Source organism: Emericellopsis atlantica (assembly GCF_019669845.1).
Source record: "Emericellopsis atlantica unplaced genomic scaffold F5Z01scaffold_1, whole genome shotgun sequence".
NCBI classification, from domain to species: Eukaryota; Fungi; Ascomycota; class Sordariomycetes; order Hypocreales; family Bionectriaceae; genus Emericellopsis; species Emericellopsis atlantica.
The window spans coordinates 1,334,271-1,359,485 of NW_025764703.1; the positions used below are offsets into that span (position 1 = coordinate 1,334,271).

The window sequence follows — 25,215 nt, forward strand, 5'->3', positions numbered from 1 at the left end:
ACCTGCCGTTTTCTAACCCTCGTCCTTTTCTCCAGATGATGCATGTATGACAGTCCCAGCATTGTATACTCCCCTCAGACCATACTAGGCAATCAACGCCAATCCTCTCCCACAAGCAGCCACCCGCCCTGCTGGTCGCTGCCTCGCCCACACTCGTCAAAACAAACCGAAGCACTTCATCCAGGGGGTATTTTCATGATATTTTTTGCAAACTTTGCGTCGTTCCATTGGGTATAGATGATGGGCTGGGTGTCAATCACCGGAGAAGAGCCCGCATGATCGTCCTAGCCAGAAAAGGTGCGTAGAATAATGATAAAACACAGCGCATCCGTACCCGTTGAAACAAACACCTCGTTGCGGGAATTCGACCAGAAATCAAAAATCAAAAACAATAACGTGAGCCGACCGATACGTAATCAGACGTTCAGGGTATACTTGACGCCAGGGTATATCCAGCCGGGGTATTCGCATGTAGAGCTTCTAAACGAGGAATCTAACGGAAAGGGCCAAGAGGGCCGGGGTATCCAGAATTGAAAGAGTGGGATGTAGAGGGCCGTCCACTGTCTCCAGAAGGGCGAGTGTGGTGGCGAGGCGTGATTTCTCCGGACATGGGGATCGCCAACTTGTTGTCGACATGGGTGCTGAGGGGCCGGGGAGCCCACGGGTTGTCATCGTCGGTAAGGTTGACGCCGCTATCGTTCCAAGGGTTCCTGTCCGCGTTGAAGCTGCGAGCAGACTCGATGGAGATCAGGGACGACTTGGAGACGTTGCTCGAACCCTTGAAGAAGTTGCTGTTGGGAGAGCGGGAGCTGTTCTTGCGACGATCCAGGAACGAGGAGATGGCAGTCATGCTACCAGGCTTGCGCAGGCGGTCCAGGATGCTGCTGCGTTCGCGAGCGACCTCGTCACCGTAGGCAGGCTTGGCCTGTGCATCTGAAGCAGCGGCTGGGGCGTGCTGGAGCAGCTTGGAATCAAAGTATTGCAGGCTATCTTCGAACGAGTCAGACTTGGGGCGGGGAAGGGACCCTTTCACAACCGTGAGCTCCACGCCTTGGTTGGTCATCTGCTCGGTGAGGAAGTCAACTGCATCCCGAAGTCCGCCAGCGTTGTTGCGAGTGAAGCCCCATCGGAGCGTGACGGTGGGCTTTCCATCCTCGGTCAACTGCTCAGGCTGTTCCTTGGTGGAGAGTTCAACCTCGTGCTGAGTCCGCAGCTTGTTGACGAGCTCTTCGGTGAATTGCGGGCTTTCCAGGAACTTGGCAAGCTCATCGCTCTTCGCAACGACGAGCTCGTGGTGATCGGGTACCATACCCAGGAATTCGTCAACACAATGAGGGACTTGCCACTGAGGGCCAGTGACTGTGACCTCATCGCTCGCTTGTTCAGTGCTTGGGAAGTTGATCTTGCAGTTGTTCTTCTGCTCCAGAGTCTCAATGTCCTTGAGGCGGGCAATAAGCTGGCGGTGGTAGAGTCGATCTACGTGGACGACCTGCGAGGTGTACTCCGAGTCCTGTCTCGTGTCAGAAGCTTTTCTTCTCATTCTTTATACTCGCCAAGGAAACTTACAGTTCGATCAACCATCTCAAGGATCTCGTTCTTGACGGCGTCAAGGTTTTGAGCGTTGCGAGCGGGAGTCCGGCAAATGACGTTGTCGACCTTGATTTCGTCATCTTCGCGACCCATGCCACCCCGATCCATGGCGTTCGAGAATTTGACAAATACGGAGTGCTTCTTCATAATGCGTTGAATGTGCTGCCCTCCGATGCCAATGATGCGTTTGTGGTACTGATCGGGGACGTGGAAAGAGATGGACGCTGGCATTTCCTGCTCCACCAAACTCAATCCCTGGTGCATTGACTCGTAACTGGCAGCCATTACGTCGATGTTGAAGTTGTACTCGTTGAAACCATCAAAGATGATTTGGACATTGCCTACAATATGTTAGTCCGCGATTGCCAGGTGTCTGCATACCGACTTACTTTGACCCATGATTTTGTTGATCTTGCCGTTCTTCTTGCCGCTCACAAATTCCTTGTGCTCGTTGGCCAGCTCAATCTTCACCCGAATTTGGTACTGAGACTGCGCAACAAAGTTGATCTGAGCCAACACACTCAGAGCCGCCTTGACTGCGTCATCAGAGCCGGTGATGTTGAACGCCATCTTGTCAAACATCAAGTCGGCACCAGAGGTGGTGCAGATTTCGCCCAACATGTCTCTGACCTGGGATGGGTTGGGAAGCTGGCGAGTGTCCACCTGCTGGATGTACCAGCCGGCAGCATAGAACTGGCCGGCAAGGTTCATGAGCTCACGAACAGTTCGCTCCACAGGGATGCCCTCGCTACCCTGCACACGCACCGTTGTACGCTGAGTTCCGAGTGCTGGGAACATGATGTACGTGCCGTTGGCCTCCAGGATCTTCCGGACCTTTTCGGTACGGTCGAGCAAGATGCTGTCAATCTTTGCCGCAGGGAGAGTGACGTCCTTGATGTATAGCCGGATCCGAGTTACAATCTCATGGATTTTCTGCTTGGCTTCGCGAATTGCCTCTGGCGAATCGCCAGTGATGAAGATGTCATTGGGGTCTCGTCGGCTCGCGTTGGGGGGCGAGTAGCGGTAGACTTGCGAGAAGAGGGGAGGGAAGTAGATGGCGGTGTTCGTGGCCGACTCCATAAGCTTGATGTTTTTTCGGTGACGACCGCAAATAATTTGATGGAGCGACTGGTCGACCTTGACGGAATCGGCGATACGACCGAGCTGTTGACTTCTGTTAGCTGCTACTAGCTACTTGGAGGATTCTCCGTCAGACGTACCAAAGTGTCAATGTGAATCAGCACTCGGACCTTGGCGTGCTCTGACGACAGATGGTCGCCGTAGATGGCAACCCTCCAACGCTGGTCCATTCGCATTTCGGCTTCGCCGGTCATCCCGTCGACCATGGGCGTCAGCTTAGGGCCGAGGAGGAAGATGTCGACGCCGCAATAGTTGGAGATGTAGTCGAGAGTCTCGCAAACCTTCTCGCGCAATTTTCCAGCGGCGAGATCACACACAAGACTGCCGTCGACATCAATCGTGGTGCAGCGCTGGGCACAGTTAGTCGATCAATCCTACAAACAAAGTATTGCTGAGAGAAGGCTTGAAGGCATACCAATGAAATGGGCGTATCGTTAAAGATGGCCTCACGACTTTTGTGCACGAGGTCCTGAGAGCCCGATAGGCATACGATGGTCGTCTGCTTACCCTTGCCGTCACCAGCCGGCAAGGTCGAGACATGAGCTTCAATGGGCAGAGGTCCAGTCGTCAGACCGTTACAGAGTCTCTCCAACGTGTTCACGCCGTTGACATGAACCGGCAGGTCGTGCACAGGCACATCGTCAGGCGCGTCTTCGGGGTGCGTCCAGCGAAGGACAGCATCGGTCGTGGCGTGCAAGATGTCTTCGGTATTGGGGCCGGCGAGGTCGGACGCGAAGGGGACTTGAAACGAGCAGTGAATCGTAGCATCAGCAGCGTGCGGGGAGGTGATCGGGGCCCCGGGTTGTGGCATGGTCTTGGGATGAGCATTCATTGCATTCATGGGCACGTTGGTGTTGGGCCGGCCCATGACGAAATTGGGGCCGATTCGCTCGCTCCATTGCCGCATGTTGGCCAACTTGTTCATAATGGCGGGGAGGCAAGAGTCGAGGGCGTGCTGCTCGGTGGACAGCGGCAGCGGTATGGGGTATCAAATCGGCTGTCCGGGACCAGTGAAGCAAAAGACGAGACAGCTAACTGGTAGTCGAAGGGAGGGGGTATCGTGACAAAGTCGTGCGGGCTGGAAATGGTGGCCCGGGGAGAAACTGGAGAAAATGAAATAAAATAGAAAGAAGAATTGGTATCGAGAAGAAACAGTTGTGAGTGCCTCTGACGAGACACAAGATGGGGATAGAGTGGACGTCGAGATGGAAGGGTGGGGAGAATAAGAGAGAGGACTGGAAGAAGCAGCAGGCCACACGAGGATGATGGACCTTGGCCTGAAGGCCTGGCCTGAAGCCTGAGAGCAGCAGCAAGAAGCGCTGGAGCAGTCCAGTTGAAGAGTTGTCATAGGGTGACGTTAGATGGGACATCTGAGAGCACTGCCGAATTGCTTTGCTTGGAAGTACTCTCTAGCACGTGCTAGCTCAGGCCACCAGCTGTGACTTGGCCTAGCGTCATACCTCCGATAGCCCTGGATGGCGCAGCGCTGCTGACCCCTAACGTCGACTACTGCAGGTGCCAGGTCTGCGCGGATAACATGACATGGACTGAAGCTTAGAGCCCCGGTTTTCGTGCCGTCAAGCCTCGAAATCCACCGGAGATCGTCCACATGTCGGGTCGTTGCCATTGTCCGTGCTGAGCTGAGAGCCTGATTACTTACTACTAGGTTGACGACATCGCGTGGTAAAGAATGCCCTGCTGCTGGCGGCGCGGCTGCGTCGACAAATAGCGGCAGGAGCTCCATGTCTATTCTAGGGCTAAAAAGATATCGGTCCTGTGGTTCAGGGGCCCTCCGCAGGCAACCAGCCCTGGAACAGGCTGGACTGGCTGGCACGGAACCCCAGCCGCGAACCGATTCGAGCACGCCAGGACCAGAGCCACTCCACCAACTTGCAAGCTGCCCGCCCTCAGGCCTCTCTGGTGGCCAACCTGCAGGTCCCATATTCTCAACAAGATCTAGACACGATGAGAATGCCCTGCTGACATCTGAGACGCAAAGGCCAAGCAGGGCTTGTTCTTTCAAAAAAGTTCATGGTTAGGCTTATTGCAAGGGAACAGAACGAGTCCAAATCCAGCTTGACAAAAGCATAGCATGGGCAAGAAAGGCAAGAAAGGCAAGATTGTATACGAAGCACTCTTCTGCACGTCGTCATGCTCATACACCATCTCCCGCGCCGTACGCGCAGCCCTCCATTGAAACCTTGACCAGAAGCTCGACTGGCCACGCAGAACACCTGCCCCCTCCGAGTCTCCGAATCCCAGGGCCCTCAGCCCGAGATATGACTTCAACGAGGGACTGGACCCAGAAACACGAGGCGCTCGCAACATTATTCACTGCATACAAATTATACAGCCTAACGCCAAAACGGTCCATCCTACAGAAAGCAACAATAAAATACGATTTATTCGCGACAGACCGGTCCTCAACTCCTACAACTTCACAAGGACTATCGTAGCCTGGAGGCTTGGAACCCTACCCCCAAAAACTCGAAACTTCCATCTCTGGCCATTCTCCACACCCACTGGTCTAGTCCAAGAACAAGTCGTAAGCACTTGGTAGCTTCCCCAAGTTTCCAACAATACGCCTTGAACTTCATAGCTGTCCTGTCACTGGCTCGATCTCCTTGCGGACTTTCGAGCTCACCCTGCATCCGATGGTCCTAAGGACAGCGAGGCATTTTCCTCTCTGGCTCGGGTGCGGCAGACTATCTGTGTCTTGTTGACCTCTCTGTTGCCAGCGAAGCTGGCTGCCTGCAAACCCCTCTCGGTTGATGGGGACGCAATTGTGGTGATATTCGGGGTACGTATGTGTAGGTACTGCACTGAAATGCGTGACCCGTGCGGCTACTCATCAATTCCCTCCAGCCCGACGTCTATCATAAATCTGTCTACGATCATTCCATGCAGCTCGCTTTGTAGCAATTTGATCAAACCTCAAGCTGTGATGGCACTTGGGGTCCCTCTGCCTCAACTTGCCCTCACATGACCCCTGCCGAATACCCCAACGCTGATCCCAAGGGCAGATCCACAGCCATATTGATTCGTGGTCGTTGCTTTTAGCGGTAGATTCAGCGAGCACTTTCTCAGGCGCTGACAGCAAGACGACATCACTGTTCGATATGGCTCTTGTCAATACTAGCTGGCAAGTGTAGCTTTGTTGGAGGATATTTGAGTCACACGGGAAAAAGAGTCGCGACAATAATTAGTATACAATTATATCCGGAATGCAGTATCGTACTCTGCGCGATATCGCAACGTGCCATGCCATATAACTCCAGGCAACGCTATGCTCCAAACCAATAACGCCATGTTCCGGCAGCTAGATCCGGTTCACTCCAGATCTCCCCAGGGTACAAATTTGAAACAAGTTATCGGTACAGTCCTGGTCTATCATCTTGCGCATACATGACGCTGGCAGGCGCCCCTTGCGGGCGCTCGATATAAGTGCCGGCCGGCGGCTGCGGCTGCGGCTGCTCGTAGTAGCCCTCTGGAGGGCGGACACTGTAGCTGCGCTGGTACACTGGCTGCTCGGCCTGGGGCTGAGCGTATTCAACCATGTAGGGTTGGGGCACTTCCCTCCTGGCCTGAGGTTGCCCCATGGCTCCATACTCCAACCCTGAAGTTGCTCCCTCGGGCCTCACGCTCTGCATCCGACCATACTCACGAGGCAGCTCGTAGTGTGTAGGTTCTGGGGGGCGGGCACTCGCAGCTCTTGCAACGTACTCTCGCGGTGGCTCAGGGCCAGGGTGGCGGCCTGGAGGCGGCATGAGCTGCACATATTCAGCAGGACCGCCAGCAGGCCGCACCGAGTACTCCCTGGGCCGTCCTTCAGCCGGCGTGTTGTACGATACGTACTCAGGCTGGGTAACCACGCGCCGTGGGGGAGGATATGCGGAGGGCGCACGAGAGTACGCGATGGTTCTCTCATCGAAAGGCGGTGGATGTCGAGAAACCGCGCGAGGGTCCTGCTCATAGACCACACCAGCACCTTGAGTTGACGGTGGCGCCACAGATTGACGCGCTGCTAGGCGAGGCGGCTCCAGATATTCTCGCCCGTGCTCGTCTACAACGATTCTAGAGGGCAAATGCATAGGCTGCCCGGCGTACTGGATAGTGTCAGGCCGCACGCTCATCCTAGATGTCTCAGTCTGATCGTTGTAGTAACGCACGGGTGTCCTATAGCTATCATCCACCGCAACGTGTGATACTGCCCGTGGAGGACATGCCACGCCAGCAGGGACATCCTGGGCGTAATGGGGATATTGCTGGGTCTCAAATCGGGGTTGAGGCACGCCGCCGTACCCGCCGCTGTGTCGCCTCTCTGTGACAACTGGTGAATAAGCATAACCGTGCGCACTGCCATAGACCGCGGACACAGGTTCGCCCCAGTGAGATGGGTGAGCATATTGTGGTTGATGGGCGATTGGGACCGCTATGCCGTCACGGTCAGACCCTTCCGCCATCCGCTGTGCCTGCTTTTGGCGCTTGTTCGGTCGGAGGATTACGTTGGGGGCAGAGATGGGGGATTGGGAACGGGGCTCGGGTTTGATGTGTGGAGTGACATCCTCAGGCGCTTGCCTGTCAGCCTTCCTCTTCTTCTTCTTCCCTTTCTTCCTGTCGGTGCTCCTGCCACTCTGCGGGGAGCTATCCGGACTGTTAATCGCGATAGGCTCGTTACGAAGAGCAGAAACTTGGGCTGGCGCTGCGAATGAGTGGGTCTTGTTGCCCAACCCAGATGCTGGCGGGGCTGGCTCTTCTACAGGATACGATGGAGCAGAAGCTGGCTGGGCGACAGTCGGCGCAGGGTCGAGGGAACTGAGCAGAGGCGACGGCGTATAGCTATCCGAGTCATCGGGGTCCATCAGAGCATCGTTCGCGTTGGATGCCGGCTTTTGTACAGCCGCCTGTGACCCTACAGTGGCATTCGACCATCCAACTCCGGCTTGGCCTGGAGCTGAACCTGCATTGGTGTTTTGCTGTGCGTAGTTGTTCAATCCAGGTACCTGATATGGCGCCCCGCTACCGTGTGAGCTGACATCGCCATTGCCCGTATGCAAGGGCTGTGTCTGAGGTAGACTGGGTATCGACGAGGGCTGGGTCGGCCTCTGGGGCTCGGGAACTGGATGAGACGGCGCGGTGTCTGTATGCTGTGAACGCTTCTGTCCATGTGCGACACTTTGTTGTTTGTCTTCCGAGTCCCTGCGAACGCGTGAGGTCAAATTCGACTCGGGTGTGTCGTGTCGTGACGAGTAGAAGGTCTCGTTATCGAACGAATCACTTGCGACTTCTTCGTTAGCAGTCAAGCCTTCATCATCAAGCAGAGAGTTCTCAGGCGCTTGAGCCTGTACCAAGGTCAAAGCCTTCGCTAGCACCTCTGACAGATTCAAGTCATTGTATGGTTCTGGCTTCTCTTGCTTCGCGCGACGTTGCTGTTCCGCTTCCTCCTTGATGGCTCTTTCTAGACGCGCCCTCTGTGCTTGGAACTCGGCTCTGATCAGCTCATCCGACTTCTGGAGGAGGATAGGATTGATTTCGGTGCTTCCCAGCCCATACACTCGTCTCGAAGCGAGTCCGCTTGGTGACGCGGTGGGGGGAGCTACCACGGCTGCTGCGTTTGCTGAATAAGACTGTTGGTTATTCGCGCTACGCTCGCGGTTCAGCGACTCGTCTTGGAGCTTGGAGCTTGGTGACGACTGTGCTAACGGCGCGACGCCAGGGGGCAACTTGATAGTTGGGTGATGACCCGAAACAACCGTGTCGCGAAACTGCAAGATCTTCTCAAGTTGCTGGATAGTTGACAGTTCATTGCCTGATGCTTCGGCGGGGCGATGATGCCCCGTGCCATTCAGCAACGGGGGATGGCCTTGCGCCATAAGTATCTGTGCAGCAGCAGGGCCTGCGCAAAGCTACTTTGCATCCGCGAAGCTCGGGTCACACAGTACAAGAACGCCGAATGCGTCGAATATTGCGCACCAAGAGACAGATCGTGTAGCAAAGGCTTACAGGCGACTGACAGGGAACAAATGGCGATGGACTGGGTGTTAATGATAATAGGAAGACTGGTATTGCCGCGCGGTTTGAAGGGAAGAAAGTATCGCGTCGGGATTTCCCAGTGTCTGTCGAGGCCCATCAACAAGAAGAGGCCAGTCGCTAGTTGCAGAAGGCGGTCAACATTTAGAGCCTGTGGGGCCGACGGTATGCCGTACCCTATGCACGTCTTCGTGCAACACAAAAGTCACGTTCACTGGTCGCGACAGTGGCTTGATACAAGGCCTTGAGTCGTCCTGTAATGCTAGGTATATTCATGGGAGCTTGACTGGAGATGGATATCATTGAAGTATGGTGTGGTTACTGATGACGCACTTGTTCCCGGAGACTTTGGGTGGCATCGGATTGATAGAGTGCGTAACGTTGGAATTGACAACGCATGTGTACACCAAAACGTGCTAAAATAATTTTGAAAATCGATGAAGTGAATTCGATGGTCTCTCAGATACCCAAGAGTGAGGGTCTGTCCATTGATATATGAAGCTATTGAACAATCTGCGGTCAAGACCCCGACAAACCGAGGACTGAACTGTTGCTACCGAAGCCACGACAGCTGGCCCGTCGAGTCATCGGCTCCGGTCACCTCAGTCCCCCCACCCCTACTCCAACTTGAACTTGTGAGTCCACCTACAAGTACTACGACACACTGCCATCTTAACAGTCACGCACAGGCCAACTGTTGACATAATACTAACCACGCCAGACCCCGAAAACTTGTTCACACGTTCAAGCTTATGAACCAGACTCACAAGATGGGAGACGCTGGAGACACCATGGCCACGAAGCCAGTATTGTTCTTGTACATGACTCCCTCAACCGCTGTTACATATTCACTCACATGGCCACAGCGACATCGACAACTGTCTATACCCGAGGAGTAAGCTCGTCCCCCGGCGTTTTGCCATATCATCGTAGCACCTCACTGACTGCTTGAAGGTACCAGGGTTTTCGAGCTCATGGCTGATCTGATCGACAAGTACTTCTCGACTCATCTTGGCCTAGCTCATGAAGACGCTGTAAGACTGCACCGGGAATACTACACCAACTACGGCCTGGCCATAGAAGGACTAGTTCGACACCACGAGATTGATCCTCTTGACTACAACGCCAAGGTGGACGACGCGCTTCCACTCGAAGACATCATCAAGCCAGATGCCGAGCTGCGCCAACTCCTCGAGTCTATTGATAGGAGCAAAGTCCGAGTATGGCTTCTGACGAATGCCTATGTGACACATGGAAAGCGTGTTGTCAAGTTGCTAGGCATAGATGACCAATTCGAGGGTCTGACCTTTTGCGACTATGCTCAGGTGCCATTCCTGTGCAAGCCTCAGCGCGGCATGTATGACAAGGCCATGAAGGAAGCAGGGGTACAAGGCTACGAGAATTGCTACTTTGTCGGTGAGAACAAATACAGTACCTTGCGATCTCGACACGTGCTTACAACGGACTAGATGACTCGTATCAGAACTGCGTTGCGGCGAAAGACGTGGGGTGGAACGTCGCCCACCTCGTGGAGGAGGGATTGCCGCTTCCTGAGAAGCAGGCATCACAGCACCAGATCCGACACTTGCGCGAATTGCGCGACGTGTTTCCACAGTTCTTCAGGGCAACTTGAGCCTGGTGAAAACAAGACAGATCTTAATAGAATATAGACGATGTAATATCATTCGATAACGCGTCGTATTGTGGGTATCTGATCGTTCGGTCAAAGATGTGCACCCTGACCCCCTCCAGTACTATGCCCTGCCAAACGCCTCGCTGTGAAAAATGCAAAATACGAGCCGTTCGTGGCTGCTCATGGCCTGTGGATGCTCTGTATGACCCGGTCCAGTTCTGCGAGGATCTCATCCTTCTCCTTGAGCGCCTCCAGCCTCTGTGCCTCGGCGGCCTTGAGGTCCTCCTCCAGTTCCTTGATGGACTTTTCCTGGTCTTCTTCGCTGTTTTGCAAGCCGGGAAGCATGGATATAAGGTACTCGATCTGCTGTTCCTTCGTGATAAGGTCGCGCGACAGTTCGCTCAGGCCGGCCTGGAAGTCCTCGGCTGGAAGCGGATCAACTTGGACGAGGGTCAGCATTTATCAGAGAGGACCGGTGATTTCTGCGCCTTACTAGTCTGCTGCATCTCCTCGGGCTTAACCTCGCGGACCTTGTCATTTGGTCCCAGCGTCTGGTAGTCGTGCCGCTTGTGGACAAAGTGCACCGCAGCAACGAATTGCTGGGCCAGCTACTACAAGGTTGGCTTGATACACTCAAGTGATTCCAAGGAGCTTACCTGGTCGACAGCATCCTGTAGCTGGGTAAGGCGATCAGTCATTGTCGCTAGGCATGGGGTTCGCGCGGAGTGAGCGTCAACATGCGGCCGATGCTGGAAGCGAACTTGGAGCTACCGATGCTGGAACGGCATTCACGAAAAATCACAGTGCGCGGCATCGTCACACAGTGTCTCAGACTGTGGCGCTCCCTGCAGGCACAGTCAAGTGAACACCCTGTTGTCAAGGTCCAGTCCCAATGACATCGTCCTGGCTAGTCGCATCCCTAATTCAAACAAACCACAAATCTGTCCACAAACTTGCACGGCAAACACGCCCGGCATTCCCGTTAGCCACATTGGTACTCCAGGATCGCGGCCTTTTCCAGCCATCGTCTTCATTTCACGTCCTTGTAATTTCAGCAGACTCTCGATCAATCCTACAGTATGGCGACCCCGCCACCGCAAGGCTCGGGTCGCGGCGTACCTGTTTCGATACCGCTGCCCGCTGGCATGCCCCCAATCCAGCCAGGCCAGCGTCCAACTCCCGAGCAGATCCAATATGTCCAGCAGAAGCTGCGAGTCGATGCTGAGGCTGCGGGCATGACCGTGCCCGAGTTCATTGAGCAGATCCGAAAGCAGGCTGCCCAACGAGCGCAACAGCAAGGACAGGCGCAGGAAGGCCAAGGACCTCCGGGACAGCCAGGCCAGGGAGGACCACAAGGCCAGCAGCAGCAGGGCGAGCAAGGACAACAGCAGCAGGGACAGCCAAGGCCGCACCAGCATGGTCCTCCGCAGCAAATGCGCCCTCAGCGCCAGGCGATCAACCCAGGTCCGCCCAAACCCGAGGCCCTAGCCATGGCCAAGTTCCTTCGGAGCCAAGATTTGAAGACTCGCACGTGTATCCTCAACGGGGAGCGCAGAGACATGTTTCGAGGTAGGCCCGGCTAGTCCATCCGCACATCTGCAGAACTGACATGGAAGCAGTCAAGCGAGCTCTCCGAGCCCTCGAGTCACCCGCCTACGAGAAAGCGCGCAAGAAGAATCCTCTTCTCCCGGAGATTAAGGATAGGGCCTCACTCGAGAATGCCTTCAAGCTCCTTCCGCTCAGCATGCTTGCCCTCCGGATCAAGCAGATTGACCCCCCCCCTGGCCCGAACGGCAAGAAGGCCAAGCGTGTCAAGGGCCAGTGGAATGTGAAGATTGAGCAGCAGCAAGAAGCTGGCGACGACATGTACTACGCATGGCTGTATGAGGGTAGCCAGGTCAAGCGCCAGCTGTATGCTGCCTTGGCCCTCGTCGCCATCTTTGCTGTGGTTCTCTACCCGCTCTGGCCGCTCAAGCTCCGCCTGGGCGTGTACTACCTGAGCTGGGGCATGTTGGGCCTTCTCGGCCTGTTCTTCCTGATGGCCATTTTCCGTGTCATTCTGTTCTGCATCACCTACTTTGCGGTACCCCCCGGTCTCTGGCTGTACCCGAATCTGTGGGAGGACGTGTCCTTTATGGACAGCTTCCGACCCGTCTGGGCATGGCACGAGGTAAGTCTTCCGCTCCACCCGAGGACAGGCACGTCTGATATTGACCGAATCTCCAGACTGAGAAGCCCAAGAAGAAGAAGAAGAAGTCCAAGGCCGAGGGCGGGGGTGCGGGCGTGTCTAACGCCGCTTTCGCTGCCTCCACAGGTCAGCCTGCTCCCGCTTCTGCTACGACCACTGGCACCGACACACAGGTCAACTCGGGTGAAGTCCAACAGCGTTCGTACGTGGCCCCCAAGGTTGAGGAGGACGGAAACGACGATGCGTAGTCGGCTCAAGTGGGGTCGTTCTCCCTAAAATTTTGGCTTTTTGGCAGGCCAATATTCATGTATTCAAAAAAAAACAAAACGGATGGTGGGTAGGGGACGGGGCAAATCGGGGGCGAGCGATGCAACAGACCCCCTGTAGCGAGTGTCGCGATGGTCTTTCATCATATCAACAATTTCTACTTGGTGTGTGCCCACTTGTTATCATCATGTCCCTTTCCTTCAGAACCCTTCGAGCTACTGCTCGCTGCCCTTGGTGCGCTCGTAGTACTTGATGGCGTTCTCAGCCTTGGCGCAGGTCGTGACGAAGCTGTCGATCACCGGTACGCGCAGCCCCTGAGCACGCTGCGGAGCACCGTAGACGTGGTAGTAGTACCAGATCTCGTTGAGCTCAGTGCGGCCATTGTCCATCGAGCCCTTGCCAGCCTCGGTCTCGTTGTAGCGAGGACCGGCGCAGCCGACAAACGGCAGCTCACCAAAGCCCTGGGTCAAAGCGTCCTGAATGTCACCAAGGGTGTACGATGTGCTGTTGGAAGGGATGATGTCGTGGGTAGCGAGCCAGCCCCAGCTGGGGAGTGTGCGGAAGTAGGCGACGGCGGTCTCAAAGTAATCCCACAGATCGTCCAACACATGCATGTTAGGACCCTGTCTCTGTCAGCTAGATGGTCACGTATGGCGTGCCTCCTCTTGCAGACTTACGTAGCATTCGGTTTGGAAGGTAGAGAAGCAAGTGGCATGCTTGCTGTATTCGTGGGCCCAGAGAATCCAGCTGGATTGATCGAGTCCGGGCCAGTACTTCTCCATGTACTCCAACAGATCGGCTTTGCCGTTGGGCTCGAACCATTCGGAGATAGGCTCGCCGTCGTAGGGCACAACAGGCGTGCCATCCGGTGTTCCCGTAGTAGTATTGGGATAGGGAAGAGGGTCGTACTGGCGAGACAGGTCGCAGTACTGCGTATAGGAGCCTGCAAGTGTGATTTAGCTACCACTTCTTTTTAATCAGGCTCAGGCAGCAACCTACCATTGCAGAAATCAGGCCACAAGCCATGGATAGTCCATGAATGCTGGGGAAGAAGCTGGTTTTGGTCCTCGAGGCCGGTGTGAGTGTTCCAGTATTGCGTCTGGAGTACCAGACCACCAAACGTCTCAGTGCAGCAAGTGTCGACCTTGTTGGGGACGGCCCTGTTGCTGCAAGAAAGGATAGGATCCGCTGCGGAGGTGGTCAGCTTGGCTGGTTTGGCTACGGTGGAATGATGCATACAAAGGACGCAAGTGTGGTTTTCGTTTGTGATCCCGGGGTAGAGACCAGCCGCAGCCATGCGCGCGAGCGCCGCGACAGCGATCAGAGAGCCTTGACGATACATGATGCAGCTTCACCCTAGATTGCTGATTCGGACGAAAAAGTCAAGATCTTGACAAACCTCGCTCCGAGCAGGCGACATTGCTGCCCCTTATATCGCGCGTGGAAGTGCCTGCCCACTTCAACAGAGCTGCCTAATTAAGCTTAACAGAATAAGGCTGCGAGTGAGGAGCACATGCTCGCTACAGTACAGCTTCAATTGCCCAGGTTTGGGTTGTCATTGGTCTTCTCTGCCTCTGGCAACGTGCGCGACTCCACGTGGAAGAGCAGGTGCTCAATTGTCGGGACGTGGTTGGGTGTTGGATGCGTTGCCGTTGAGATTAGCCTCCCCGGGCAGCATGGGTCTGCATGTTCCTTTGTTTCGGTGAAAACCTCCAGACTGATGCTTCGCGTGCGCTGTGTCGAGGTCTCGCGATGGCCTCTGTTTGCGGACCATGTTGTCGCATCTTGGGGTACGTACTCCGTACTGATCATTACAAGCACAGATCCAGGCACAGATCCAGTGGGCCGCCGGGGAGATCGATGAGATTCCTCTAGCGCCAAGGGGTGTGTACCTTGGATCTGGAAGCGAGCACCGAGAGACCGGAGATGGTGGACCGGATCTATTAACACGTCTCGCAAAAGTCGCCCCAGGATGAATCACAATTGTTGAGGGCGAGAGACCGTCGACGCGTCGCTAGCTCCTGGTTACGGACTGACGGAGGAAATCTCCAGAGTCTAGACACAGCACTCGCTAAAATTACCTACCTGAAAATGGCAACCGTCAGGGCCGCAGGTGCCAGGGCCAACATCTTCACACGTGGGATCCCGGGCGGGACGCTTAGCTGGCGTCCTTTGACTCTTGGAATTGTTGGAGTGTCTGGTGGCATGAAAGTTTGAAAGTGCGTGTGGGACGGGAGGATAGTAATCGTTTGTTCATGGTGCCTGGTCTAGAGCGAATCCCGATAACCAGTGGTCCAAGAAATGCATTTGTACGTGCGTACGGATACTTAGGCAGGTACGTGCCTTGGCCACGCGTGCACCTGACGAATCGAAGTGCTTCATCAAGCATCAGTGGCTCAATAGATTATAGATCCGACTCCATCTCACGCGGCACGGAAAGAGCCTGGCTGGACTGAAAAGTACCCCGAATCCCCGATGGTGTCCGACTCTGAAGCAAGTGCCACCCGCCGCTGGCTAAGTACGGGCGCATTGGGTGATAAGGTCAGGCAGGTAAGGTAGGCACGTATTAGCTCGTCAACGAGGTAGTATTACCTGACCTACTAGGTATGCACCTTCCTCCGGTCAGGACGCCGTGATTGTCACCATTCTGCTCTCCCACTCTCATGCCCCGTCCGTCGAGCCCCAAGTGTCCAGATACTTGGAACCAGCTACCGACCTACGATTAAACCAGGTCCATTGCAATTTGCAACTTCTCACATAGCACTCATACAATAGTACATACTCAGAGTTCAAGCCCCCTCATTCCCATTTTCCGGTAAACAACACTGGCAGCATCCACAGTGGACCCCGTGAATAGCGCACGCCGCACGCAAGAGACTTACAAGTGGGCTTACGCTATCGACCATGTGTCGGGACTACCGCACGCATTCTACGCTCGCAATTCCCGCGGCACGCTGTGAGGTCTTCCGAACCGACAGGGTGCTTCGTCTGGTCTTGATTCGTGGGGTGCCCGCGATGACCGCCAAGTCCGATCATCAAACTCCTCGCTTGACAAACATTCGGGCAGAGCGGACAACGACCCGCACGCACGGCATAGCGAGGCACGCTCGGCGCCAGCTACTACCTAGACAAGGTCACAAGAAACGAATGAGTAATTACGGCGCGGCTTAGCAAGACATACCGCATGAACACAACAAATCTTCGGTACTTGCTACTCAATATCAGAAATCGCCTGCATAATGCACCCCGCGTGGCTTTAGACCTCGGTGATCGATCCTCTGCCCCGTGCCAAAGGGACCAACGCCATATCGCATAGGGCCAACGATTGCAAGAGGCGCAGTGCAATGACTCGAGAGTCTGTCTCTTTGACATTCTGGGCTTTATACAGGCTTGGCTCCCCAAGTCGACACCTTGCGAGTTGCGAACAATACCCCTCAAAAGCTGAACTGGGCGCGGCCGCCGGGGTCAGGGTTCAACAATAGCGCGAAGCGGGTCTCGCGCGAGTCAAGAACCAGCTTCCAAGAGCCCGCAGCTGCTATCTAAAGCAGATCTAGGACGCAATCGTCCTAAGGCAACGCAAGAGGCCCCTGTACCAACGGCGCTCTTCTACTATTGTGGCTATTCCTCCTGCCGTTCGTGTTCCAGGATGCGAGTCCAGGCACCGGCGCATGGCGCCTTTGGCGGCCTTTCCCACAATCCCAACTGCAGTTGTGTCCGTAAACGTGGATGTGCAGAATGCTGAAACCTGGGCATTCGTCGATCAAATGCTGACGTCCTCGACTGCGATCAATCTCAGTGAGCTGGACGTGCCCTCGCGCAAAAGGCACGAGTGACGGCGGGCATGGCAATCCCAGTTCCTTCACAAGGCCACCCGCAGACGCTCTTGACGGGCCAATGCTCGGTCTGTCTCTTGTGTGTACGGGTGCGCTTGAACTTATTCTTTCCCCGGCGCTAGCCTGGCCGCGGTTGATATAGGTTCTCTCCAATAATCTAGCCATGGTCAATGGTCATGAGCCAACCAACCACTTCGTGTAGGTTGGTGGTGGTACTGGAGACACGCCTCTGCCCCAAGTATCGACATGGGACTGATACCAACTAATAGTAGATCATGGATTGGTAGAGGGGTGCAGGCTTAGGCATAAGCACCAGACCTGATGGCTGCTTCGCAGGCAACTCTTGCTCCTCTAAAAGCGTACATAAGCCCAAGCTATGGAGCTGTCATATCTGCAATTTTTTCCCTTCTCGAATTTAGGCGCTTGAGTTGCCTGTCAGCACCATGAATTCGTCGATTGCCCTGCCGACTCCGACTCAGTCTGACAACGAGTTCTCCTTTCTCGAGGCCCTCAATATCGGCCCTACAAGTGATCAGCTGTCTCTTGTGTCCAAAGAGAGGCTTGGCATACAGACACAGGCTCCTCTCCACGATACTACCCAGTTCAAAGGGCTTTCAGCAGCTCCTGTCATCACGGAGACACCCATACGACCACCAAGTCGAAGCCGGACCGTCAAGATGGCCGCGTCGGCTGCCCTCGCCCGAGCTCAGACACAATGCCTGGAGGTGTGCGAGAAGACCACCAAAGTTGGGGACCGAATTTCAGTCCGCATGCTCGAGTACCTCACCTCCGTCAAGCAAAATAACATGCCCTTCGGGCTAGACAACCTGGCTCATAGCTTCTTGTCCACTTGCCAAGTCCTCCTGACTCTGCAGGCCGGGCTCGAGGAATGCTCTAGGGCTGGTCCATTCTTTCCCGCAGATCTTCTATCGGAGCTGGAGAAGAAGTTTCGCGTGTGTCAAGCCGACTTCAACCTACTCGATCAAATGCTCTTGAAGGTGCTTGATTCCGAAAGAAAGGGCCATAGCGCCATGGGAAAGATGAAGCGGGGCTTCAGTAAACTGTTTGGCGATACCGACTTCTCCAAGATGACTCATGCCCTGGAGCAGACACGCGAATCTCTGAGGATGAGCGCTCTCATGTTCCAATGGAGCCTCGGCAACGAGAAGATCGAGAGCTCACAGGGGATCGGCTTCACCGGCTTGGCAGCTGCCCTGAACAAGCTGGACAGTAAAAAGCCCACCGGTGCTCTTGACCGAACCAAATCACTGGAGGCGAACCGTTCACACGCACACCTAGCTCAACAAACCGCCCATACCGCACAGCCTCCGCTACCGCCGCTGCCTTGGTCCGAAAGGTCTGCATCGATCAATCATGGTCCCGCACCTGCCGGGTTCGATTCGTCGTTGGATTCACGCAACCAGATCACGGATACACGGCACTGGAGCACAACAACACCTAGCTCGGTGGGCTCCCACGAGCGCCCTGTCCAGAACCACCAACAGAACCACCAATTCGATCGACTCAGCTCCTTTGAGGAGACACTCTCGCACCATACCGGAAGCGACACGGCAAATGAGGGGCTGTTGGAGGAGATCGCCGCGCTCGATCTCGGCTCTACTGGGTCCAAGGGCGTCATGCGCCTCAAGGTTGATCCCTTCACCATGCCACGCTGGACGCCCCGTGCGAGCGGCGGGGCGGATGGCGCCGGGATGAAAGGTGCCTTGACAGCGGCCATTCGTGGTCGGAATCACAAACTAGTTGAGCAGCTGCTCGACCGTGGCGTCTCGCCCAACACGGGGCCCGAGATCAATGCCTTGATCGAAGCAGTCCGTGTGCAGGATTCTGAAAGCATCCGGCTGCTACTCTGCTTCGGGGCCGACCCCAACGGAAGAGATCGAGAGGGCATGACGCCGCTTGCCGCGGCCACAGAAAAATCCTACCTTCCTGGCGCAGTTATGCTCGTCAAGTACGGCGCTGATCCCAACGTCAAGGCAGGTCCGGAACCGGAATCGCCCTTGGCCATGGCGACGCTTGAGAACAAGGTCAGCCTAGCCCACTTGATGCTCATGTACGGCGGTGACGTGAGCATCCTCAATGCGGAGGGCGACACGATGCTCATTAGCGCCATCAACAAGAAAACCCCAGCCAAATTTGTCGATCTCCTGCTCGAGTACGGTGCCGATCCGAACGGGAAGAGCGAGGAGGGCAAGACGGCCCTCTTTGAGGCCATCACCTCGTCTCGCGCGGATATAGTCACCAGCCTCCTGGAGCATGGGGCCAACCCCAATCTGCCTGGCCCGAAGCACATGCTGTGGCCATCGACATACAAACCACAGTGCCTCCAGATCATGCTTAAGCACGGGGCGGACCCCAAGAAAGCCCCTGGCATTATGGAACTGGCCGCAAGTCTCAACAAGATCGAGTCTGTCAAGATCCTACTCAAGGCTGGCGTCGATCCCAACGCAAAGAAGGATGGCGTTTACACGCCTCTGTGCACCTCGATCCGAGACAACCACCCAGACATCTTCCAGCTGCTCCTGAGCAGCGGCGCGAACCCAAACACACCCGCAAGCGAATATCCCGCTTTCAAGTGCATCACTCACAATCGACTGCACTACCTGCCTCAGCTGGTGGCCGCTGGAGCGGACCTGCACAGCCCGAAGGGTATCGTCGAGACAGCTGTTGCCTTCAACAGCATGGAGGGGCTCGTCTGGCTCCTGGACCAAGGAATGGACCCGAACGAACGTAACCCCAAGGGCCAGTCGCCATTGACCACCGCTATCCGCGAGAGGCGCATAGAGATGGTGGATCTCTTGATCATGCGTGGCGCCGACCCTAACAAGCGCGGTGAAGATTGGCCGGTTTGCATGGCAGTGCACTGTCCCAACATCCTGCAGCGCATCTTGTCAGTTCTTGCTGAACCTCGGGCTTTCAAGGGTGTCATTGAACGTGCCGTGGCCGCCAACCAACTCGAGTCCGTCAAGCTTCTCCTGGCCGCCGGTGTTTCTGTGGAGGACAAGAATGGCGGCGTCTTCTCCCCCCTGACCACCGCCATCCGTGAGGATCGTCGGGAGATTGTCAAGTATCTGCTCGACCCCAAGGGCGGAAACGCCGACATTAATGCGCCCGGCGAGCACCTGCCTATCGTCAAGGCCGTGCGCCGCTACCATGGCGAGGACACGGCTATCATGGAGATGCTTCTTGAGAACGGCGCGAACCCGAACAAGATATACCGCGGGTGGAATGCCATGTTCCAAGCCATCGAGAACGGTGATCTGAATGTGCTGCGACTCCTGAAGGAGAAAGGCGGTGGTGTCGATCTCGACGTGAAGGACGAGATGGGCCGAACAGTGCTCGAGATGGCGGAACAGAGAGGATGGGATGAGGCTGTCAAGCTGCTGCAGGAGAAGAAGAGGTAGTAAGTGCGTAGAGTCGTGAGATATGGGGGGGGGGGGCGTCGGGCGTGGGATTTTATAGGTACTTGGTTGGTAACGAAGCCTCGGACGGCAAGTTTCATGTGTCTAGGATAATGTAATACCCTATTGAATTTTCAACTATCCCTATTCGTGTGCCGTTTTATGGTCGTACTCTGGATTCATTGCGGCGTGTCAAGTTGTTTCGGACAAACCAATGGGCTGCAGTTATGTTAGCGAGGCTTCGGCCAGCCTCTATTTCGATTATGCTACTGTTTTGCCTACGCTATATAAGCTGTAATTTGAGACATGTCATTCACAATCCGGTATGGTGTAGTGGCTAACATTTGACGCTCTCACTTCTCTGAAGCTGAAGCACCGTCAAGCCCAGGGTTCGATTCCCTGTACCGGAGTATCCTTTTGCATTTTTGATCCTGTTGCCTCTCTAAGGAAAGCTGTGGCCTTTATTCTTTTGCGCCTTTTCGTGTTGTGTATTAGTTGAACATGTTGGATCAAAGATGCAGAGACGACAAGGTAATAATGTCCAGTCATAATGGTATACTATCATGATCTTGCAAACGCAGTGGTGATACTCAATTCAATCAGTTGATGCGCTGAAGCCTCGCCTCCGGGCAACATTGCTTTGCCGCTGCACTCTTGATCCCACCCTGCGCAAGCTTGCCGGCAGCGCATCATCATCATCGTCATCCGCAATGGCTTCCTCGGGGGCGACTTGAGGTGGTCCCCTGTTAACACTCAGCGCTCGTCTGAACCTTTGCACGGACGCTGCAACACTGGTCACTCTGGCCATGCTGTCTGTGGTATCACCAGCTGCCGATGACGGAGCCCGTTCGTCTGTAGCCGTGGTGGTCCTCCCCGGTTGTCGCTTGGTACGGACTTGCTCCACGTAGTCGCTGTATTGCGACCTCTCGAATAGGCCACTGCGGAAAGCATTGACGCCTACCAGGATCTTGGTCAACTCGACGAGTTCCTCGAGATACTCGACAATCTCCATGAGCCCTGCAGCATTTGCGTTCCAGGCAAGGAACTTGCGTTGCGTCACGAAGGAGGCTGCGTTCTCGGAGCCTTGTTCATCTTTGCCAGAGCCCGAAGGAGTTTCTCCTTTGGCTATCTTTTCCTCCACAACCTCGCGCACACGGCTGACAAGTCGCAACTGCGCAATGCGGGGAGACGGCAAGAATTGTGGCAGGGGAAGCCAGGTGGTCATGGCCTCGTGAACGGAGAATAGCATCAAGTTGTTGGCGGCTGCCGCATTACGCCGGTATGCGTAGACCTGGGCATGCAGGTCTTCCAGCATCGACGAGCCGTACGCTTTCCGAATGTCAACCACCGTATCCAGCCGATCAATAATCTGGTGCAATACGTAGATGATCTCCTGGTAAATGGGCTCAAATGGCTTGAAGCTGCCCTTGAGTCGAGGCTCGCTTAGGCAAAACGGGAGGAAGGCTCCAGCTGCATCTAGAGACGCCTGCGCCTTGTTCCTCGCGCGAGAAAAGGCACGGTTTAGCTTTTGGGAGCGGAAGTTGGGCCGTGACGGGCTGCTGATCCCGACTTGAATAACCGAGTGCATGCTCTGTACGTGACGAACAGCTGCTGAAAGTGAATCCACAAGGCGATGGCGCGCTCGCACCGGAAAGACGAAGACCTCCACAGCAAGGCCGACTAAAGCACCGACGAGAAAGGCGACCAGTCGATATTCAAAAGTCTCGACCGCAGACTGGGGCTGGCTAATGGCAGCTAAAGAGGTTGACAGTCAGCGAAAGAAGCGGCCTTACAGAGCCCAAAAAGACTGACCTGTCGCGACGACACACATTGAGGTCGTCGCAACCATACCCGCCTTGACGTATTTTGTGCCGACCTGGACGTAGAACGAGAATATGATACCTAGCATGAGAATAGCCACCATGGCTACACGATTACCGCCGCCAATCTCGTACGAGGCGAAGCCCAAGACGCAGCCAAAGATGACCCCAGTGAGCCGCACGAGAAAGACGAAGATGGAGGTTCCGATGGACACCTCAAACGCCAGGACTAATTGAATGGGTGCCCATATACCGCGAACACTGCCGTACCATTGCCTCCAGGATGACACGAACGATGGCCAGCTGACAATCATCACGGCCAGTGTGAACCTCAAAGCATACGCAAGGTCATCGGATTGCTGAGCCCATTCCAAGATGTCAGCGAGGTTTTCTCTGACTCTGCCCCAAATTGTCCCTTGTTGCGGTGTTTGGGTGGGTGTCGCCTTGGCCTGGGCTCTGTGCGCACTCTGGCCAGGTCGCCTGCGCCCATCCGATCCGAGTCCTTGTTCCTCGTCTTGTGGTGAGGGGACAGTGGAGACGCAGCTGTCTGAAGTGTCTGGAGATGATTGCTTCTTCTTCTTCTTCTTGCCCCCAGAGGTCTTCTTTCGAGCTTTGTTCGGCAAGATCATGACATCAGACTCGCTTGTCGTAGACAGCCACTTTCCAATGTCTGCATAATGGGGAACCCAGAGACGTGGCCGGTCATTGCGCTTTCTGCGTTCGTCTACGAGCTCCCGTGCCTTGTGGAGCATCTGCAGCACCTGCAATGCGGATTGTCTGAGACCAAGGATGAAGGACGAAACGAGGAACATCTCCATGCGAGGTGCAATGTCCACACCTTGTCCTGTCTCCAGCAGGCAAGCCAGCTTCAGCTCTCGAGTGGACCGCTCGTCGAATTTTCTGATGGCGTCGAGGAAGGCATCCAGGTGAAGATCTACCTCCTCCACCTGAATGCCATCCGGCCTGTGCAGTCCAGAGGGAAGCGTCGGAACGTCATAGCAATATGCAATGCTGGCCATGAGCAGCAGAACGGCTTTGCGGAATTCCTCACCGAAAGTTGACACTGGCTCACGCAGACGCTGCAAGACAGTTTCGAGTTTCTGCACACTGGCGGTTGTGATTTCCCGGAGAGGCTTCACGTCGTCTATCGAAACCAAGTGATCCTCCTCATCTTGCATGTCATCTTCTGGAAGCTGGTGCAGAGCCTGGGATCCAGGCGGCGCACCTTTGCTGAACGGTGGCTTGCTTGATTGGCGCGAGGATTCCACGTCGGTAGCTGCGCTCAACATTACGTACTTGTTCTCGCAAGCATTTATGAGCGTCACCACGTTCTGGACCAGCCCCGATGCGCCGTGCTTGCTGATGGGCTTCAAAGCTTTGGGCGAGAGTGGTGAGACAGAGAACTCAAAGTTGACTTCATCCTGGGCCATTTTACATCTGGCAAGCGCTGCTCGCAGACCAGGCTTCTTCGAGGACAGTTCGACGAAGGTCGTCAAGTTGATTGCTTTCCTGGGGGTCGTCTGTTTGCCGCCGGCGTGGAATGGGTTTGGAAAATCGGCCAAAAAGTCCATCCACCACGTTCGTTTTGCCTTGTTGGCAGAGGCTCTGGATGCGCCAGACTGCCTTTGCTTCGCCTCGGGCGAGTCTCCCCCCGTCGTGATGAACCAATGTGTCGCGCGCTCTACAGTGTCCAGGGTTTCCCATAGCGTTTCCAGTGTCGACTTGCCCAGAAAGCTTGTGGAAAGCTCCGGGAAAATGGCGATATTGACAATAAGCACAATGCCTCCACTAGTCAGGATTGGGTACATGATGCTTGTGAATGATCTCAAGGTGACCTCGGTACTGCTGCCTAGTAATATTGTACCGGCAGCAATCATTAGAAACCACATGGGAACGAAAAGGCGAGGTTTCGCAGACCGAACGAAACCATGTATGAACGTGGCTACCAGCCAGAATAAGGCACGTATCGTGGACCCAGCAGCCGCATCCTGCTCGGTCACTAATGTCGACAGATAAAGACCAAGAAGCGCCCAGCCGAGGCCGAGCGTCGCTCCAATCAGGAGCAGAGCCAAGGACTCAATCATCATCGCCATGCGCTGGCCCGGATGGGCAAAGACGACCGTCATCGGGATCAGGTAGGTGTTGAGCCCATAAACCTCCACTACCTTGGGAATCACCGCAATGGAGACGGCGATTGTGCACGCGAGGGATGCCTTGAATATGCGCTGCCATAGTTGGTTTGCTTGCCAGTCGCCCCAGAGGACGTGCACGAGCTTCTTGAGAGGAGATGAAGGGGAAGTAGAAAGTGCCATCGCGTCGCTATCCCCTCATCCATTCCCAAACCGAGGGAGCAGACACGACAAGTTTCTGCGATGAGGAGACATGAGAGAAGTGATTTAGTAAAGAGTCTTTTCGGCAGCAAAACGCGTCGTTGCAGATAAAGTCATGAGTAAGGTAGAATGCTGGCTGGCTGGCTGGCTGGGAGGGAGCCAGTTTGAACTTGGGGGGGTGCCTTATCGATAATAGGGCGTTGGAGAATGTTGATCAAGGAAGCCGCATGCCATCGACCCTCCCTCCCCACACTCCGTCTGTCCATCAGGAACCCAGCTTGCGACAAGTCGACGACTCTCCTGCAGCCGCTGCTCCCCAAACCTACAAACGCTTGTTCCTCGTCGCCTCGGATGCGAGGACCTGCGTGCGACGATGTTGTCCTTCATCCTGATCCAAAACCGACAGTAAGGCTTCCATGTCCCTCGGCTTAAGTCGCAACGGCCCGCTCACAATGTCAGGGGTAAGACTCGCCTCGCCAAGTGGTACGCCCCGTACAGCGACGACGAGAAGATCAAGCTCAAGGGCGAGGTGCACCGCCTCGTCGCGCCGCGCGACCAAAAGTACCAATCCAACTTTGTCGAATTCCGCAACAACAAGGTCATCTACAGGCGGTACGCCGGCCTCTTCTTCTGCGCGTGCGTCGACACCAACGACAACGAGCTCGCCTACCTCGAGGCCATACACTTCTTTGTGGAGGTTCTGGATGCCTTTTTCGGCAACGTCTGCGAGCTTGATCTCGTTTTCAACTTCTACAAAGTCTACGCGATCCTGGATGAGGTGTTCCTGGCGGGCGAAATCGAGGAGACCAGCAAGCAGGTTGTTTTGACGAGACTGGAGCACCTGGATAAACTGGAATAGGCACGTCGACGTTGGGTTCTGGCAAGCGACGGTTCATAACAGCATGGGAGGAGTTCGGCGCATTGTTCATTGGGGCAGCTAAGTACTGCTGTGCTTCGGAGACTGT

At 55.3% G+C, this 25,215-nt stretch overlaps 9 protein-coding genes and 1 non-coding gene across 10 annotated transcripts; 5 read left to right on the forward strand and 5 right to left on the reverse strand.

Annotated features, from left to right (window-relative positions):
• Positions 1-277: 277 nt before the first annotated feature.
• F5Z01DRAFT_32963 (uncharacterized protein) lies at positions 278-4,079 on the reverse strand. Its single transcript, XM_046259108.1, has 5 exons — positions 3,146-4,079; positions 2,811-3,080; positions 1,980-2,754; positions 1,567-1,931; positions 278-1,510 (listed from the first exon to the last, which is right to left on the reverse strand). Exons 1-5 carry the CDS (start codon positions 3,653-3,655, stop codon positions 494-496), a joined length of 2,937 nt encoding a protein of 978 aa, XP_046123178.1. The 5' UTR covers positions 3,656-4,079; the 3' UTR covers positions 278-493.
• A 1,550-nt stretch (positions 4,080-5,629) lies between these two features.
• Positions 5,630-9,068, reverse strand: F5Z01DRAFT_33103 (uncharacterized protein). Its single transcript, XM_046259127.1, has one exon. The coding sequence runs from the start codon at positions 8,601-8,603 to the stop codon at positions 6,099-6,101; it is 2,505 nt and encodes an 834-aa protein (XP_046123179.1). The 5' UTR covers positions 8,604-9,068; the 3' UTR covers positions 5,630-6,098.
• Positions 9,069-9,398: 330 nt separating this feature from the next.
• F5Z01DRAFT_642686 (Haloacid dehalogenase-like hydrolase-domain-containing protein) lies at positions 9,399-10,440 on the forward strand. Its single transcript, XM_046262662.1, has 4 exons — positions 9,399-9,577; positions 9,627-9,655; positions 9,715-10,176; positions 10,230-10,440. The coding sequence occupies exons 1-4, from the start codon at positions 9,513-9,515 to the stop codon at positions 10,391-10,393; spliced, it is 720 nt and encodes a 239-aa protein (XP_046123180.1). The 5' UTR covers positions 9,399-9,512; the 3' UTR covers positions 10,394-10,440.
• On the reverse strand, positions 10,441-11,211 carry F5Z01DRAFT_642690 (RNA polymerase II transcription mediator). Its single transcript, XM_046262663.1, has 3 exons — positions 11,050-11,211; positions 10,887-11,001; positions 10,441-10,833 (listed from the first exon to the last, which is right to left on the reverse strand). Exons 1-3 carry the CDS (start codon positions 11,089-11,091, stop codon positions 10,574-10,576), a joined length of 417 nt encoding a protein of 138 aa, XP_046123181.1. The 5' UTR covers positions 11,092-11,211; the 3' UTR covers positions 10,441-10,573.
• On the forward strand, positions 11,124-12,829 carry F5Z01DRAFT_685393 (translocation protein SEC62; the record flags this gene model as incomplete). Its single annotated transcript, XM_046265959.1, has 3 exons — positions 11,124-11,962; positions 12,013-12,563; positions 12,620-12,829. Exons 1-3 carry the CDS (start codon positions 11,473-11,475, stop codon positions 12,827-12,829), a joined length of 1,251 nt encoding a protein of 416 aa, XP_046123182.1. The 5' UTR covers positions 11,124-11,472.
• Positions 12,830-12,946: 117 nt separating this feature from the next.
• F5Z01DRAFT_33153 (ribonuclease T2-like protein) lies at positions 12,947-14,285 on the reverse strand. The gene is made up of 3 exons (XM_046259131.1): positions 13,848-14,285; positions 13,526-13,791; positions 12,947-13,471 (listed from the first exon to the last, which is right to left on the reverse strand). The coding sequence occupies exons 1-3, from the start codon at positions 14,188-14,190 to the stop codon at positions 13,064-13,066; spliced, it is 1,017 nt and encodes a 338-aa protein (XP_046123183.1). The 5' UTR covers positions 14,191-14,285; the 3' UTR covers positions 12,947-13,063.
• Positions 14,286-16,985: 2,700 nt separating this feature from the next.
• F5Z01DRAFT_33019 (ankyrin repeat-containing domain protein) lies at positions 16,986-20,302 on the forward strand. The gene has a single exon (XM_046259119.1). The coding sequence runs from the start codon at positions 17,125-17,127 to the stop codon at positions 20,101-20,103; it is 2,979 nt and encodes a 992-aa protein (XP_046123184.1). The 5' UTR covers positions 16,986-17,124; the 3' UTR covers positions 20,104-20,302.
• A 117-nt stretch (positions 20,303-20,419) lies between these two features.
• On the forward strand, positions 20,420-20,510 carry F5Z01DRAFT_t7. The gene has a single exon. It is a non-coding gene; the product is annotated as a tRNA-Glu (tRNA).
• Positions 20,511-20,513: 3 nt separating this feature from the next.
• Positions 20,514-24,399, reverse strand: F5Z01DRAFT_700483 (uncharacterized protein). The gene is made up of 2 exons (XM_046266399.1): positions 21,913-24,399; positions 20,514-21,855 (listed from the first exon to the last, which is right to left on the reverse strand). The coding sequence occupies exons 1-2, from the start codon at positions 24,230-24,232 to the stop codon at positions 20,696-20,698; spliced, it is 3,480 nt and encodes a 1,159-aa protein (XP_046123185.1). The 5' UTR covers positions 24,233-24,399; the 3' UTR covers positions 20,514-20,695.
• Positions 24,400-24,623: 224 nt separating this feature from the next.
• Positions 24,624-25,109, forward strand: F5Z01DRAFT_614500 (AP-2 complex subunit sigma; the record flags this gene model as incomplete). Its single annotated transcript, XM_046260819.1, has 2 exons — positions 24,624-24,655; positions 24,710-25,109. The coding sequence occupies 2 exons, from the start codon at positions 24,624-24,626 to the stop codon at positions 25,107-25,109; spliced, it is 432 nt and encodes a 143-aa protein (XP_046123186.1).
• Between the last annotated feature and the right edge of the window lie 106 nt (positions 25,110-25,215).